The sequence below is a fragment of the Choloepus didactylus genome, chromosome 2 (genome assembly GCF_015220235.1).
Source record: "Choloepus didactylus isolate mChoDid1 chromosome 2, mChoDid1.pri, whole genome shotgun sequence".
In the NCBI taxonomy this organism is placed as follows: domain Eukaryota; kingdom Metazoa; phylum Chordata; class Mammalia; order Pilosa; family Megalonychidae; genus Choloepus; species Choloepus didactylus.
In genome coordinates, this window is record NC_051308.1 from 50,079,770 (window position 1) to 50,096,525 (window position 16,756).

A 16,756-nucleotide genomic window follows, 5' to 3' on the forward strand; every position below is an offset into this window, starting at 1 on the left:
CCACATGCCATGTACCATATACTACCATGTGCCATATACTAGTGGTAATAGTTACCACGAGCCACGTTACTTAGCCTCTCTGTTTCTCAGATGATGATGACTGTCTTAGTTTGCCTGAGCTGCTATCACAAAAACCACAAACAGGTTTTGGCTTATACAACGGGCATTTATTGTCTCATGGTTTTGGAGGCTAGGGGGCTTGCTTCCTTCTGGGGTTGGTAGCATTCTGGTGCTTGCTACCATCAATCCCTGAGGTTCCTTACATTGTACCTCTGCTTCCATCACATGGCAATGTCCTCTTTCTGGCTTCTGTGACTTCCAGGTCCTTTTTATAAGGCCTCCAGTAATCCAGATTAAGACCTGCTGTCATTCAGTTGGGCCACATCTTAATAACATCTGCAAGAGATCCTGTTTAAAACGGGTGCACGTCCACAGGAATGCAGAGTAGGATTAAAAGCATGTGTTAATTCAACTATGATGATGATGATGATGATGATGATGATTATGGTGATGGTGATGATGATGAGGATGATGATGAGAATGATGATGATGAGGAGGAGGAGGATGATGATGGTATCTAAATCTTTAGTTGATAATACTATTACAGAAATAAGTGAGTTCATTCTAACAGGGAATTTTTAAACTAAAACAATGTGTTCTGTTCTCAACAATCCCTAGTTCCTGGTTGTCTGGCTGCTCACAAATTAAGAACCAAATCTAACTGAGTCATCCTGGAGGGTTTTTCTTTACAGTGCAGAAAGAATGCCCTCTTCTACCCGTAAGGGCTGGGCCAAAAGGATAGCTTCCCTAATGATGAAAAATATATCCTAAGAGAAGATAGGAAAAGGAAATAGAAAATCTGTCCCTTATGGCACAATGAGCTGTGGGAAGGAAAAGGAAAAAAAGGGAAGGGGATTAAAAAAACTTCAGACACACTTCCTAATCCCCCTTCTCTCCGCTCACCTCATAACATCCTGAAATGGAAGGCTCTTAGACGTAGGTAGAAACCCAAGCAAGGAGGCTCTGGCTCTACTTTCTGGTTTGGACTCTGTTTACCACCTTGCAGGATGCTGGATGCCCTCCACAACAAGAGGTGGTGGTCATTTCGGAATAAATATAGTAAGGCAGAGTGAAGGAGAGAGCCTAGCTGGCATTGCCGATCTTGCCTCAGCAACCCTGTAGCCAGAAGTGATCCAGAAGTTCTGAAATGACCCAAGGGGTGGAAAACCTGTTTTGGAGACATCGTGACAAATTGCAAGCTGAGTCCACTGCAAAGATCTGGAGGTGAATAGCCTTGCCAAGGCCTGCCTGGGGTTCAAAGAGCTGTGCTCAGACAAAAAGAACTGGGAGGAAGCCAAGTCAGGAAAAGAGGAAGACGTGGACCTACCATGCCATGCATACTAGCTTCCCCTCCAAAGAGTCCACACAGAGTTCTAGGGTCCACATCAAATCCACATGTCCTTTTGAGCCTGCTTCTATAGGAAATTTTTAGCTGCCATTCTGGTAAAACTTGACACAAGAGCACAAGGCCAGGAAAGGGACAGGTTTAAAAAGACGGAGAGGACCCTGTAGTTCACTTTCAACTTAGGCTCATGTTCTTGATAGGAGGGCTAAATTCTAATGGAGAGCATGAGCCAATGCAGAGCCAATTAGCAAAAACTCTGAAAGGGTTTCGGTATTGGATTGTTTACTTTCATTAGCTCCTCACACACAGGAAATCTGTGTTGTATCACTAGATACAAACTTAAGGAATGGACAGCTCAGGGACTAAATCCCAGGCTTACATTAAAATATTAAAATGTAGACTGTACAAGAAAAGATGACAAGAAAAAGAACCAGGAAATGAACAGCCATCCAAAGGAACAAAATAAAAATTCAGAAATAATCAACGAAGAAAACCCCCCTTTGGAGATACTGGATAAAGAATTAAAAAATAAAAAAAAATAAAAATAAAAATAAATTTAAAAAAAAAAAGATCTTCAGTATAGCTCAAGGAGATAAAGGAAAATACAGTGAAAGAACTCAAAGATATCAGGAAAATGATGAACAATAGGGAAATTTCAATGTAGAGAAAAAAATTTTAAAAAGGAACCAAACAAGAATATTGGATTTGAAGACCACAATAACTGAAATGAAAAATTCCCTGAAGGGTTCCAAAGGTAGATTGGAGCTGGCAGAAGAAAGAATTCAGTGATCTCAAAGGCAAGAAAATTGAAATGATTCAGACTAAGGAGAAAAAAGAAAAAAGAATGAAAATATGTGAATTGTGGGGCACTATCAAGTTTACCAACAGAGGCATTATGGAAGTCCCAGAAGAATGACAGAAAGGGGCAGAAAGACTATTCATAGAAATAATGGCAGAAAGCATCCCAAATTTAAGGAAAGACATAAATATATACATTCAAGAAACTCAATAAAACTCAAACAGGATTAACTTGAAGAGAACCATGCCCAGACACATAGTAGTCAAACTGTTAAATGCCAAGGACAAGGAGGGAATTCTGGAAGCTGCAAGAAAAATGCAACATGTTATATACAAGGGAGCCCCAGTAAGAGTGTCAATTTCTCATCAAAATCTATGGAGGGAAGAAGGCATAGATGAAATATTTAAGGGCTGAAAGCAAAAACTTGCCAATCAAAGAGTCTACATATACGGCAAAACTGTCTTTCAAAAATGAGGGAGACATTAGGTTTTCCCAGATAAACAAAAGCTGAGAGAGTTCATATACTTTCTGCCTAAATTCGTTATTTCAGCCTTACCATATTCTGCCTTGTATTTGATATTTAAATACACGTCTATTAAGGGCAAACAACTAATATTTATTTATAAAACTTGTTCTTTGAACATTGATTGTACTCAATAGTCATAAGTGAATAATTCATGAATAGAGGTGGTATTAGGAAAGACAGGAACAATGTTATGTGTTACATCTATGAAAAAGAATCCCGAATGGCTAAGAGCACTACTGCATGTTACCAGCTGTATGACAGTGGCATACTATCCTGGTTCTGTCACAGACATCATTACACACACCATCACTGAATGATAGGTTCATTCACTCACTCATTCTTCATTTCACATATATTTACTAAGTGCCTACTAAATTCTCAGCACTGCAAATGGCACAAATAATACAACAGGAACACGGTGCAGGCCCTGCCTTCAAGGAGCTTATAACCTAATAGAAGAGACAGGCAAGTTGACAAATGATTACAATGCCAATTTGTACATGCAATGGTAATAATAAAAAGCACGGAGGGCACCATGGAAGTGGAGCAAAAGGTACCTAACTCAACCTTGGAGAACCAGGGTAGGCCTCCCAGAAGAAATTCAATGTGAGGTAAGAGTGGAAGCTACAAAATTAGGAATGAAGGGAGGATTGGGTAAAGGCTCTCAGGGAAGAAGCAGCTAGACATCGCTGGAAGGCAGCACACAGTTCAATATAAACAGAACACTACTGAGGCAGGATGTAAAGAGATGAGGGCCTCCTCACCATTCACACTGAACCTCTTCATATCTAGTTTCCAGTTCCTTTACTCTACTAAAATAAATTCTTATAAGAATTAGTAATGGCTTACAGTTTACTAAACCCAAAAGGTCACCTCCATTAACCTCTCAGAAGCGTCTGACAGCAGTGATCACTTTCTCCTTTCTTGAAATATCCTCTTCCTTCTTCTTGCGTAAAACACACTTTCTGGATTTTCCTTTTACCCTTTCTGGTTGACCATTCTCTATCTCCTTTACAGGATCAAGCCTATCCATCCAGACTGAAAGTGTTGGAGCCCTCATTTCTAAGTCTTGGTACAAACACAAAACTCCTCTACAGAAGTACAAGGTTGTCCTTGATCAGGAGACCCCACCTGGATCCCCAGCTTCATCTCAAATCACACTGCACATGTGCTCTTGCACTCCGGCCACAATTGTCTTTCTTCAGGCCCAGGGACTCACCACACTCTTTCTCACCACAGGGTCTTTGTACAAGCTGTTTCCTCTGCCTGGAATACTTCTTCCCTTCCTACTCACTTTTCATATTGCAGATGGCAAGAGATGTGGATCTCTTCTGCAGAGCAGCTTTCTTTGATTAGAACAAATCCCCCTATATGGGCTCTAATAGCACTGTATACCTCTCCTTCACAGCATCTGTTATAATTGCAATTCTACCTTAGTGTGTAAATTAGTGTTCCTCTTCTACATTAGACTGCCACATGGCAAGTGTTTAAAATAAAGAAAATAAAAGAAAGAAGCAGGGACCAGATCATGAAGGCCTTACAGGCTATGTCAAGAAATATGGACTCCATCCTAGAGGTGATGACAATGGTCACACAGGCTTCTCAAAATGGAGTCTGTAGACCACAGAATCACCTAAGGTGCACCATAAAATTCAGATTACAGACTCTATCCCAATCTACTTAATCATAATCCAGGTGTGGGCTCAGATTTTGCAGTTTACCATTCAGGTGATTCTAATGCACAGTATAGTTTGAGAACCCCTGACTATTTCTTTGTCCAGTAGTGATGGTGTTCCAGTTTGCTAATGCTGCTATTATGCAAAATACCAGAAACAGATTGGCTTTTATAAAGGGGATTTATTAAGTTACAAATTTACAGTTCTAAGGCCAAAAGAGTGTCCAAACTAAGGCATCAACAGATGATGCCTTCACTGAAGGATGGCTGATGGCATCTGGAAAACCTCTGTCAACTGGGAAGGCATGTGGCTGGTGTCTGTTGATCCCAGGTTGTGTTCCACCTCCTCTCTCAGCTCCTGTGTGTTCTTGGCTCTTTCTCCCAGACATTTCTCTCTAAGCACCTGGGGGTCCTCTTAGCAATCCCAGGGCAAACTCTGGACTTTATCTCATAGCTAAACGTCCTTCTGTCTGCATCTCCAAGTATCTCTAAACGTCAGTGTCAGCAAGCGTCTGGACCTGTGTGGCTCTTTTTGAAGGACTCCAGTAAACTAATCAAGACCCACCGTGAATGGGCAGGGCCAAATCTCCATGGTAACATTTAATCAAGAGGTCACTCCCTAATCAAAAAGATTAATCAATCTGCCACCACAAGATTGCATTAAAGAATATGGCTTTTTCTAGGGGACATAATCTACCCAAACCAGCACAAATAGTAATATGGCATCTGACCACATTTTAGACCAGTTTTCCTGGGAAACATGAACTTAAAGTGGCAATGTGAGATGCCACATTATCTAAGGCACCAGAAGCAAAGGCCTCCCTTTCCTCAACTGATGAGTAACGGAGCTGCTCTACCTCCTCCCAATTCCGGTCAAAATGCTGACCATGACTCACACAGCCAGGGCTGGGGACATGGGACCGAATGGTACAGAAAGAGAGAGGCAAAGAGGAAAGGTCACAGATGAGAAGCTCCAGGAGGTACAGGGATAAGAATCTGGGGGGGTTCAGTCATTCAGAACCCCCTTGGGCTTTCTTCTCCCATTCCAGATGACTCCTACTTAGCCCTTTTAGTTTCTTCTGGAGGCTCCACATTTTAGCTTCTTGTTTCCCTTTGCATAAACACAAGATGGTCTATGAAAATAGTTTCCCTTTTCCCCAGCCACTGCTGGGAAACAGGAGACACCTTTCCCTCATTCTCCTGGTCCTGAAACAACAAAGGCCCTTTAAATTTTTATTTATTTATTTATTTATTTATTCATTTATTCCTCTATAGATGATTGTTTAGTTGGTTGGTTTTTACCCCTAATGCAAACAAATAAAAGAGTTGTTTTCTTAGCTCACCCCCTTTTCTTTTTTCCACCAAACCCAATGAAGAAACACAAATTCCCTCTTAGATTCAAATGGTGAGTCTTTCAATACACAAACACTGAAGCAAGATCTATTCACACTTGAAAGCAACACAGAACCTAGAATGCATGCCATCAGAGAGGGAGCCCAGAGAGAATCCCAAGCACAACACAGGAAATAAAGAACATAGCAAAAGATGACATTTGTTTCACCACTAAAAATAAATGGTTACACCCATACTTCACATGTAAACCAATTTTTTTTTTATTCTTTTTTCAAGGGAGGGGGGATAGCAGAGGATTATTCATTTGTTCACCCAGGAAATGCTGGTTTTTTGAGTGCCTACTATGTGCCAGGCACCAAACTAGCTTCTAGGAATTCTTTTCAGAATCTAAAGAAAATGAACAAGTACTGACAGATTCAGGAGCTCATGGATCCCCAGATTAGAAATTTCTGCCCTGTATAAAAAGAAACATATTTCAGATGGAGCAAAGGACTTTCTCCACTTATCACCAAAGGCAGAAGCTATACAGGCAAAGAATGAAAGACCAGACTGCATACAAATGTAGAGATTATACACCAAAAAATTCCACAAACATTTAAAAGAACTAGCAGGTTGCACTGTGAATTTAACCCTTGGAACTGAAGTAGAGCAAAAAACAACACTAGTCTGCTGGGGTTTGAATTAGAAATGGGATAGTGCCTGGGGAGCCCAGAAGTTTAAAGATCGGCAGACACAGGGCAGATCTCCTTCCTCGCTGGCAAGGAGTAACCGGTGAGAACAAGTGAGAAAAAGGAAGAGAGCAGGAGGAAGACAGTGGCCAAGGTAGTGCAGGTAAGGGGGACACAGGAGGAGACATGGCAGAAGAAACAAAACTCAAGTTTCTATGTGGCACCAGATGAAGCTGTCCCCACTCCCACTCCCCACGGGGACAGCGGTTCCTGGATTGTCGGTTGTAACATAAGGGGTTCTCATCAAATGGAGACGACTTCTATGAGCAGAGAACCCCACCAGCTCCACACCATTTTCCCAGGCAGTTACTCAGGTTTAAAATGGCAATTCCCATTCTCCTCATTCCTCGATGCCTACAGGCCTACCCACTGCAGCTCTCCCCATCACTCCCGACACCATCTCCCTTTCTAGGGAGGCAGGACTTCAACCAACATCATTCTCAGCGATCCCTAAATCCCAGATCCTGTCATACAAGCCTCACACTTCAGACCACGGAGGAAAAATTTGTTTGAGTTTCCCTTCACTAGAGAGGCAGTCAAGGGAAGTAATTGAGAGAACAGACTCTGGAGTCACATGCCTGGGTTCAAATCCCAGCTCCACCACCTACCAGCTGTGTGATTTAAGGAAAGTCACTCGATCTCTCTGCACCCCACTTCCATCATCTGTAAAGTGGGGAGGATAATAGTACCTACTCATAATTTTGTCAGGATTAAACAAGTTAAAATACATGAAAACACTGAGAACTGTGCCTGCTACACAGTAATCACTATATAGGGGCTCACTGCTGATATCCTTTTGTTGCATTTGTTGTCATAATCATTGTTGTTTTTGTTGTTGCTGCTGCTGCTGCTGTTGTTATTATTATTATTAGGGTTTGGGTTGTCTGGAGGACGTGCTCTAGGACTTCATGCCCATTCCTGTGTCTCATCTTCCATTGTAAGAGGCAGGAGATCTTTTTTCAGCATCTCCCTCAGAAATATTCTATTCTCAAAGACAAGCATCTGTCAAACTCCTCTATCATAGCAAGGTCTGAACTGAATCTCTTTTTATCCTTTACGTTTGCAACTTTCTCCCTCATCTGATATGGAGGATGTGCTACAATGCCTGATAAAATAATGACAGTAATTAAGTAAGAGAGGTATATATTCCTCCTTCTACCTTCCTTACAGAAGAGATTCATTCTCAAGAACATTGCAGGCAGACACAATATTTTGGCATGCCGTGTACTGATCCTTAACGATAAAAATAGGGGGAAGGAAGATGGCACATCAACAGCGGTCATGGCATGGTACAACTACAGCAGTGATACATCAGTCCACACTACAGAGGGAAACCGCTGAGCTTCCAGATCAGTATATTTGAAATTTTTTCTCTTAAGACCTAGTGATCAAAATTTCAAAGAAGAGTGGCCATTTGTTCATCCAGCATAGATTTCCACTAAATATTGGACACTGAGGAGAGCTCTGGGGAGACACTGTTAAACAGGAACAAGACACAATTACTGTTCTGAAAGAGCTAATAGTCTGGTAGGGCATTATGAGCAAGTAGAGAGACAACTACCATATGGTGTGGCTGCTACCATGAAAAGTACAAGGTGCCTTGTGTGTGTCGGTTCTATGAATGGGTACTATGGTACCTCCATCTTATAGAGAAGGAAAATAAGGCACAGAGTTACCAGCTAGTAAGTGGTGGTGCCAGGATTCAAGCCCAGGCAGTCTGGCTCCAGATCTGTGGTCTTGGACACGATGCTTCTACGACTGGTAACCAACAGGGAAAAGCTTCCATTTGAAGATGCCCATGGTGTTTTTGCATCAGCTTGCTTTCTACTCTAAAAGCCATCAGTCTAAGAGCATGCTTGGCACTGCATGAACTGAAAAAATTCTCCATGTGTGGAGAAAATGGAAAAGAGGATAGAATAACTGCTCAGGCCCTTAATGTCTCTGAAGTAAAAATAAATCCAAGAAGCAACATGCAATGATGATTCATAAAACTTGCCTCAAATTGATATTCCCCTTCTATTCTGATTAATGGAAGTCTATGTTTGAAGAAAAAAGTAAAGGAATTTTGAAATATGAATGTTAGGAAAAGGCAAATTAGTCTTCTGAGTCTGTTGATCAGGAGAAGAAGAGTTGACCAATAAGAAAGGCAACCAAAAATGTGAACTAATGGAAATGCCCAGTAGTAGGAAACTATTTCCAAGGCTGGATTAATTACAGAGAGCTCCCCCGTGGTGTGGGAGAGGTCATACTGGTATAGATCACAGGGACCCCCATTCTTCCAGTTTGAAACCCACACCTTCCACATTCACCATCCATCCCTATCAACCTTCCCACCTCCGTCAACCAGGGAAATTAAAAAAAAACAAACAACAGGTGTAAAATTTGTTCTCCTAGTTGCAAATATGATCATTCAATAACATTTTGGGATCTACAATGAACCTATCCTATGTTCAGTGCTTTAGCACAGGAGCTAATTTAACCCTCATACAACCCAGTGAGGCAAATACAATGATTAGCCCCATTTTAATACCTTAGAAAACTTGAGGTGTAAGGAGGTTAAATAACTTGGCCAATTACATGGGGAAAGTTATTAGCTCTCAATACTGGTGATCATCCCCATCCACCATGGCTGGGTCTTATAGAAAGATACAACTGGAAGGGAACATAGACATCATCTAGCGGCAAGATTCTGTTCCAACTCTTTCATTCAACAGATGAGGAAACTGAGACAAAAATAACTTGGTGGCAAAGCAGGCGACTTTCCCACCATAATTACTGTCTCTCAATTATCATATCTTGGACTCCAGGCTGATCTGGAGGCTTTACTCAGCCCTTCCCATCACCAGTCACTGCTTCCATAACTGGGCCCTTCAGCCAGGCAGACCTCTCAGTATCTTAGATCTTCAAGCTACCACATTTCTTGAGGACCTCTGATATGTCAGGATCAATCAGTCTCCTCTATGAAGCAAGTATTATTATCCCCATTCTAAAGATGAGAAGATCAGCCCAGAGAATTTAATTTTTTTGCCCAAAGTCACACAGCTAATAAGTAGCAAGCTCTTAGTCACTAGGTGAAAACACTGAACCTTTATTAATAGCACCCATTCTACCTTGACGCTTTTCTGTTCATGCTGCCCCCTGCTTTCCACCCCCCAAATGCTGGTAGATATGCTGCATATTTCACCAACTCTGTGCCTGTCATCCTGCTCTGCAACTTGAAGCTCAACAATGATTCAAAGGCAGGCCTAAGACAAAGCCAGCAGTTTGCCTTGCTGGTTTTTATCACCTACCATATGCCTGGATCAACTCTCCATCTAGGGACCTAAATTCTTCTGTTGACTGAACAGACCATGCAATCAATGCCCCACTGAAAGAAGGAGCTCAGATCCCTGTGCATCCCCAACTTGAAGTTGCTCCCATATACTTAAATCTAGCAGCCACTAACAGTGTCCAAGTCCATTTGGAATAAGCAGTAATGCATGAGTTTGCCTGTGAAGACCTGAGAGCATCATAATTCAAAAAATGCAGAGAGCAAGCTGTGCAAGATTCCTGAGATTACTGAAATTGACCCATAACTCACCAGCCGTCACGGGAAATTCTATCATTTTACACACTTCGCTTCCATAGCTAGAAATCAAATCAGAGGAACATGATCAGATTTCTGATTTGGAAACTTGGACATGCAATGTCATCTTTAATGACTCCTGGCAAAAGACGTTCATTATACAGATTTCAGCTCACCTAAATGAAAACACAAGACCCAAAAATTAAGCAGAAAATTCTCATTTTTTCAGGTCGGTAAAGCCACAGAAAAACCATGCAAACGGGACTACACATACTCCTTAGGGTCTTGTTATGTCTGCAAATATTTATTTGAGCAGCAATTACATGAAACAGAGGAGCTAAGAGGGGAAAAAATAAACCTATCAGGTCCTAACTTTCAGGTTTGGCCCTCCAGGTGAATAGCAATTTTTCATGGTCAATTTGAACTATCATGTAAAGGAATATTATCTCTCTGCTGATGGCCAATTTCATCTGATCTATGATTGAGGGCTCAAATTCCTCTGATACAGTAGGCTGCTAGCTACAAGTCTTCTCTCTCTGCTAAGTAGACTGAAAGATGGTGCAATCAGTCAACAAAGTGACCAAGCCTTACAAGTCTCCTTTAAAATGGAAGGCTCAGCGTTCATCTCTCACTATCTGTTCTAAATCTCATTCAGTGTAGATTTTCTAGAAGTTCAGGTGACCAGTAAACAATTCCTGAAGACTGTTTTTCTATCTCTTCCCCCTTCCCCATCCACCTGCCCTTCATCTCAAAGTATGAATGGATGCTATGGTCCAACAGAACAGTTTGCATCATCAACCTTCACCTCTGCAAATGAATAAATGCATCTCAGACCCAAATCCAGGAAGAGAGAGTAACTCCCTTTCTGCAGCGATGCATCAGTAGATAGCCCAGAAATACTAACGTAAAGTTAAATGTAAAGAGAAATTACCAACTCAAAACTTATCTTCCCTTGGCACACATTCTTACAAAGAAAAGTTTAAGGATGGGGATCAGGACCAGAGGCAGGGTTATGCTGCCATATCCTCAACATGGTAAACCTCCTCCTAAGGATGAAGGAGCATATGAAAATATTTTAAAAAAATTATTTTTCATTAAAAAGCTACTTCTTTTGAGCCTTAAATTGGGTACTATAGCTCAGAGAGAGCTAATCTCCCTTCCTAAATTCAACTCCTAAATGTGGATGGCCACTGTGTACAAAGAATGAAGACCCGGGTGTTTCTAAGTGTAATTGGCAAATTGGAAAACCCTTCAAGAAACTTCAAGAAAATTAAAATGCGAAGGGTAAAACCTATACCCATTCATGCTAAAGGAAGCCAGGATAAGAGTCTAGGTGGCTCCTGGGTGACACCATATTCACTGTTACATCACACACCCTTCCAAACACCTCCCTTTAGAACCACATCACTCCAAGGGGCCACCCCAGAGCGTCCTTCTCAGAGTAACTTTTCATCATCACTCTCTAGCCCACATTTGCCTCATAACTTTAATTGAGGGGGAAAAGAAAGTGTTTCAAACACCTGGGATCTAAACTGTTTGGGTTTAAATCTAATCAAGGCGATGAGAAAGGTCTTGGCAGACATGCCATCACCACTTCTGTGGTATGTATACAACTGAGGGTCTTAGAAGAAAATAACAAAATAAAGGACCAGAAGACATTCTGGTGTGAAATACAGTCAACTGTCTAAACTGCCTCTTGTAACAATTAATGGGTTAGTAATTATAGACAGGGAGCCAGCAGCCTGGAGCCAGCACACCTGGCCAGCAGTTGTGTTTTTTTTTGTTATGCTACCCAACACCGGAGACGCTCTTTAGGAGAATGTGCTTCCCAAGAACTTCATTAGTGGAATCACTCACACGGAGGAAGCATAACAAACATGCTGGGCTCACACGAGACACCTGTGACATGTACCAAATCATGTTGGGTTCCAATCCATTTATTCAACACATTACTTTTACAAGTAGGTCAAAAGTTAAGAGAGTCTTCCAACCAGACTCACCTTTCAAACAAAAACTACTTGTTGGCCTCCTAGTTAGAGAGAGCCCTTTTGCTAACATTCCCTAACCTTGACATTAAAACAGGGCAACCTGGGACATTCAATGAAGTAATTAAGAAAGTCAAAACAATTACTTTACAATTACTCCTTGTAATAACCACATGGAATTTCTCACCTCAAGAAGCAAATTGGACCAAAAATAAAACGAGTTTAGGCAGACTTAGATAAATTCAGCATCGATAATAAGTTACTATGAAAACCCAGGATGTTGAGTGCTAGTCCATTTTTAATAGCAACACTGGATATAATGATATATTTGCTGAGCTCTTTCCCTAGATAAGTCTTGGGTCTTCTGCCCATAGGGATGAAATATAAGACTAAATGAGCCACAGATCTGACCTGGTATGGCAATTATGAGCAGGGCCAAGACTAGGTGAGGCAAAGTGCCTAGAGAGCAAAATTTTAAGTAGATGCTGACTCTCAGGAGCCTATCACTTGTTACACCCTGGAAATGTTAAGAAAAACACAACAATAAGCAAGCCCAACTGGGAACAACAACCATAAATGGCAGCATGGCTGAGGGACCTTTTGGAACAAAGATTCCAGGCCAACCATAAGCCTATGGGACAAAATCAAGAATAGTCGGAAAACTCAGACAAAGCAACTATATATCCTGTGTACTGAATATAGCAAAAATATAATGGTAAAAGCCAACATCTGTAAATATCTATTATGTGTTAGATGTTTTGCACACATTAGCTTATTTAATCTTCAAAATAACTTTCTGAAAATAACCATTGTTATTATGAGTAGTAATAGTATTGTTCCCACTTCAGAGAGAAAAAAAACAAAAATTAGATTTAGTAAATTGCCCAAAGATCTGAAACCTAGTAAATGGCCACTGGGGCCCATATTATTATCCTAAGTGTTTTGTTTTTTTTAAATCAACAGTCCCATGTATGTAGGTGTCATTTTCAGCAGAGAAATCAAATCATTAATATACAACAGTATTTCCCAAGTTATTGTAAGAAACCACTTCAAACATGATCTTTTGTGCATCTGTACACTGACTTTGTGGGAAACTATCTTTCTCATAATTTTCATATCCTGATATTTTCGAGAGGGCCAGAAAGTATGGATTGTCACCCTGTTAGCCAGATGAAGAAACCGAAGTGCTAAATGCAGCTTAAGTGGCAGAGAAAGGACTTTTTGCCAGCCCAGCCACGGCTACCTCCACTAGACTCCACAAAGGACTTTAATAAACCCAGCCACTGACCTCCACATCCCCGTGAAACTGAACATGGTGCTCACACAGCGAGGGAGGGGTGGCGGTTTTAGTCCATCCAGGCGCATGAGCAGAGCTGGGATGCCGAAGAGCACCAAGTACTTCACATAGAAAAAGAGCACTTGGGCCAAGGCCAGGCCTCCTGAAAGACAAAGGCACCTGTTAGACACTGTCGACAAGTGGAGCAATCTCCTGGGGAACACACAATACCCAGGAACTATACCACCTGCTTTTGCTTCTCCACCCACTCCCTTTCTTTCCCCCCACCTCAAACAAAAAAATAAGTATCCCACATTGGTTTGGATCAATGACATTTTTGGATTAATATATACTGTGCCTGATCTCCTTTATTAATGTGCCAGGCAACAGGACCTCTTAGTAGTCATACTACTTTTTAAAAGCAGTCATATTTTCAAGCATACTCTTTAGGAAAGAGCATGCCTAACGTGTGTGTGTGCACATGTGTATGTGTATATATATATGCATATACATACATATTTAAATATATAAGCTATTAGAAAGGAAAAATTCTTCCCAAATCCTTTCAAAACTCTACATAGGGGTCCTGTGCTACAGCAAGGAGCAGCCTCTTAGTGTGAGTCATGCTTTTTCAGGGTAGGGAGAATGCAGAGTGTGGCCAGCAGAGTGCTGAAGGGTCTGGAACACATACCATGGCCCCGAAGAGCCTCCGCCTCTCCACTGGGGGAGGAACCCAGGTCTCATGTTCCCAGTGTTCTGAATTCTGAAGGAAATAACTGAGCCCTGAAGAGATACTAGCAGAAAGTGTTACTGTCTGACCCACCTTGAAGCTACACAGAGTACATTTAAAAGAATGTCACAACCATGGAGTATATGGCTGTAAATGGTGACCCTGTGCCAAAGGTAACATATAAGTCATTTTTGAATATACAGCCTGGACAATGGTAGATGGCAATTCAAATGTGAATGCCGTATATCCTAGAGTGAGAAAACCCCAAGAATTGCTGTCTTATTCTTATTCAGGGTCAAATAGGTTGTTCTTCAGACTTATGAAAACCAGACTGCAATCACACCTGGAGGGACTGAATACAAAGTTTCAGCATTCTTGAGTGTGTCTGATAAGAGTCCAAAAAAAAGCTAACACACACCGAGACATGCACATAAATACACGTATCACATACATCAAGAAGTGGAATACATGTGCTGGCAGTAACATCTTAAAAAGTATCTTCTCTGACCACAAAGAAATGGAGCTAGAAATAAAAAACAGAAAGAAAACTGGAAAATTTACAAATATCTGAGAATTAAACAACATACTCTAAACAAACAATGGGTTAAAGAAGAAATCACATAGAAATCAGAAAATACTTAGGGATGAATGAAAAGAAAATGAAACCAAACATTCCAAAGGATTGTGAAAAGATGGCAATGGAGAAAGCTCCAAGAATTATTCTCTCCATCAGAACAACTACAAAACAGGCAGGAACAGTCTGATTCAACCATTCTGAAACTCCAGAGTCCAGGAAAACACTGCAGCAACCGGGAAGAGCGGGAAGAAGAGGCTGGTACACGGCAATACATACCAGTGAACTGCACTCTCCACAAGGCAGCTAGCATCGCCCATCCCCCAGTCTCTCCACTGGTAGCAGCGGGGTACTCAGCCGGGCTCCTGCTGCACCATCCTGGTGCCAGGGAGAGACATAAAGACCTAGTTCCCAAAGATTCGGGAGTGTAGGGGTTGATCGCTAATCACTGCTTTTGATTAGTTATGTTAAATCACTGGGGCCTGACTCAGGGAGTGGCCATTGGTTCTCTCCAGGGTGCCCCCCCCCCCAACAATTTTCCCTCCAAGCAAAAGCAGCTTGAGATGAGGAAAGCAGTTCAAGAAACAACTGAGGTGGTCAGCTTGGGGCAAAGGCTTTCCTGCTTGCAGTATAGCAGTGGAACACTTGGGAGAGGGAGGTCTGTCTCCTGGGGAGTAGAGGGGACATTCAAATTCATGTAAACAGGAGAAATCCGAAGGCCACTAACAAGCCCAGGACAAGACAAAGACCCAGAAAAGACAGGAAGAATCCTGCACTTTGCATCCACCTCAGGCAGACCCTCCTGATAGGAGGGCTGGTATTTGAGAAAATCCTTGTTTTCTCAAATCAGCTGGTTATAAGTTCAAGAAACATTTCAGTGAATAAATCACAGAGCCAACATTTAAGAATATTAAAACGTGCAGTGTACAACAAAAGATTACAGGACAAACAAAGAAACAGGAGATGATGGCCCACCCAAAGGAAGAGCATAAAAATCCTGCAACTACCAATGAAGAAGACCAAACTGTGCACATACTGGACAAAGACTTTTAAAAAATGATCTGCTGTATACTCAAGGAGATGAAGTAAAACACAGAGAAAGAACAAAGGATATCAGGAAAATAATGAATGAACAATATGAGAATCTTAATAAAGAGACAGAGACTCTAAAAAGAACCAGAAAGAACTACTGGAGTTGAAGACCACAACAGGTGAAATGAAAAATTCCCAGATAGGCTTCAACAGAAGAATGGAGCTGGCAGAAGAAAGAATCAGTGAAATCAAAGACAAGACAAGAGAAGTGAGCTAGGCTGAGGGGCAGAAAGAAAAAAGACTTACAAAAAAATGAAAACCTGAGAGACATCTGGGAAACCATCAAGAATGATAATATACACATCACGGGAGTTTCAGAAGGAGAAGAAAGAAAGGGGCAAAAGTAATACCCAAAGAAGTAATGTCAGAAAACTTCCCAAATTTATACAATAGTATTGGCATTTATAATGCCAATGCCAGTACTTCCCAAACTTAGCGAAAGATGTGAATACGCATATCCTAGAAGCCCAGGAACACCACACAGGATAAATCGGGAGGGGGGGGAGCCTCGAAACATGCCAGTCAAACTATCAAACACAAAGGACAAGGAAAGAGTTCTGAAAGCTGCTAGAGAAAAGCAATGTGATACGTACAAGGGAGTACCAATTAGATTAAGTGCCAAAATCTTATCAGAAAACACAGAAGGCGGCAGTGGGTTGAAATACTTAAAGTCTGAGAGAAAATAATTGCCAACCAAAAACTTTATATCAGACAAGATTTTCTTTCAAAAGTAAGAAAGAAATTAAGAAATTCACAGTTAAAAAAAAAACTGAAGTAGTTCATTACACTAGACCCGGCCCTTAAAACAATATTAAAAGTAGTTCTTCAGACTGAAAGGAAAGAACACTGGATCAAAACTGCATTAAAAAATAAAGACCTGCAGTAAAGGTAATCTATGGGTAATTATAAATGTCAGTACTATTGTACTGTATTTTTGAATGTAACTCCAATGTTTACTTCTTACAGTTGTTAAACTGCAAAAGCATAAATGCAACAATAAATCTATAGTTTTGGACATACAATGTATAAAGATATAATTGGTAACAAG

At 41.1% G+C, this 16,756-nt stretch overlaps 1 protein-coding gene across 12 annotated transcripts in view; it reads right to left on the reverse strand.

Annotated features, from left to right (window-relative positions):
• The window catches only part of HHAT (hedgehog acyltransferase), a 404,545-nt gene that overhangs the window by 218,343 nt on the left and 169,446 nt on the right, over positions 1 to 16,756 (reverse strand). For all 12 annotated transcript variants that reach the window (XM_037824548.1, XM_037824553.1, XM_037824584.1 and 9 more), the window contains one exon: positions 13,325 to 13,475. In XM_037824548.1, the coding sequence (XP_037680476.1) occupies positions 13,325 to 13,475 (151 nt within the window). The remainder of the gene's footprint in view (positions 1 to 13,324; positions 13,476 to 16,756) is intronic.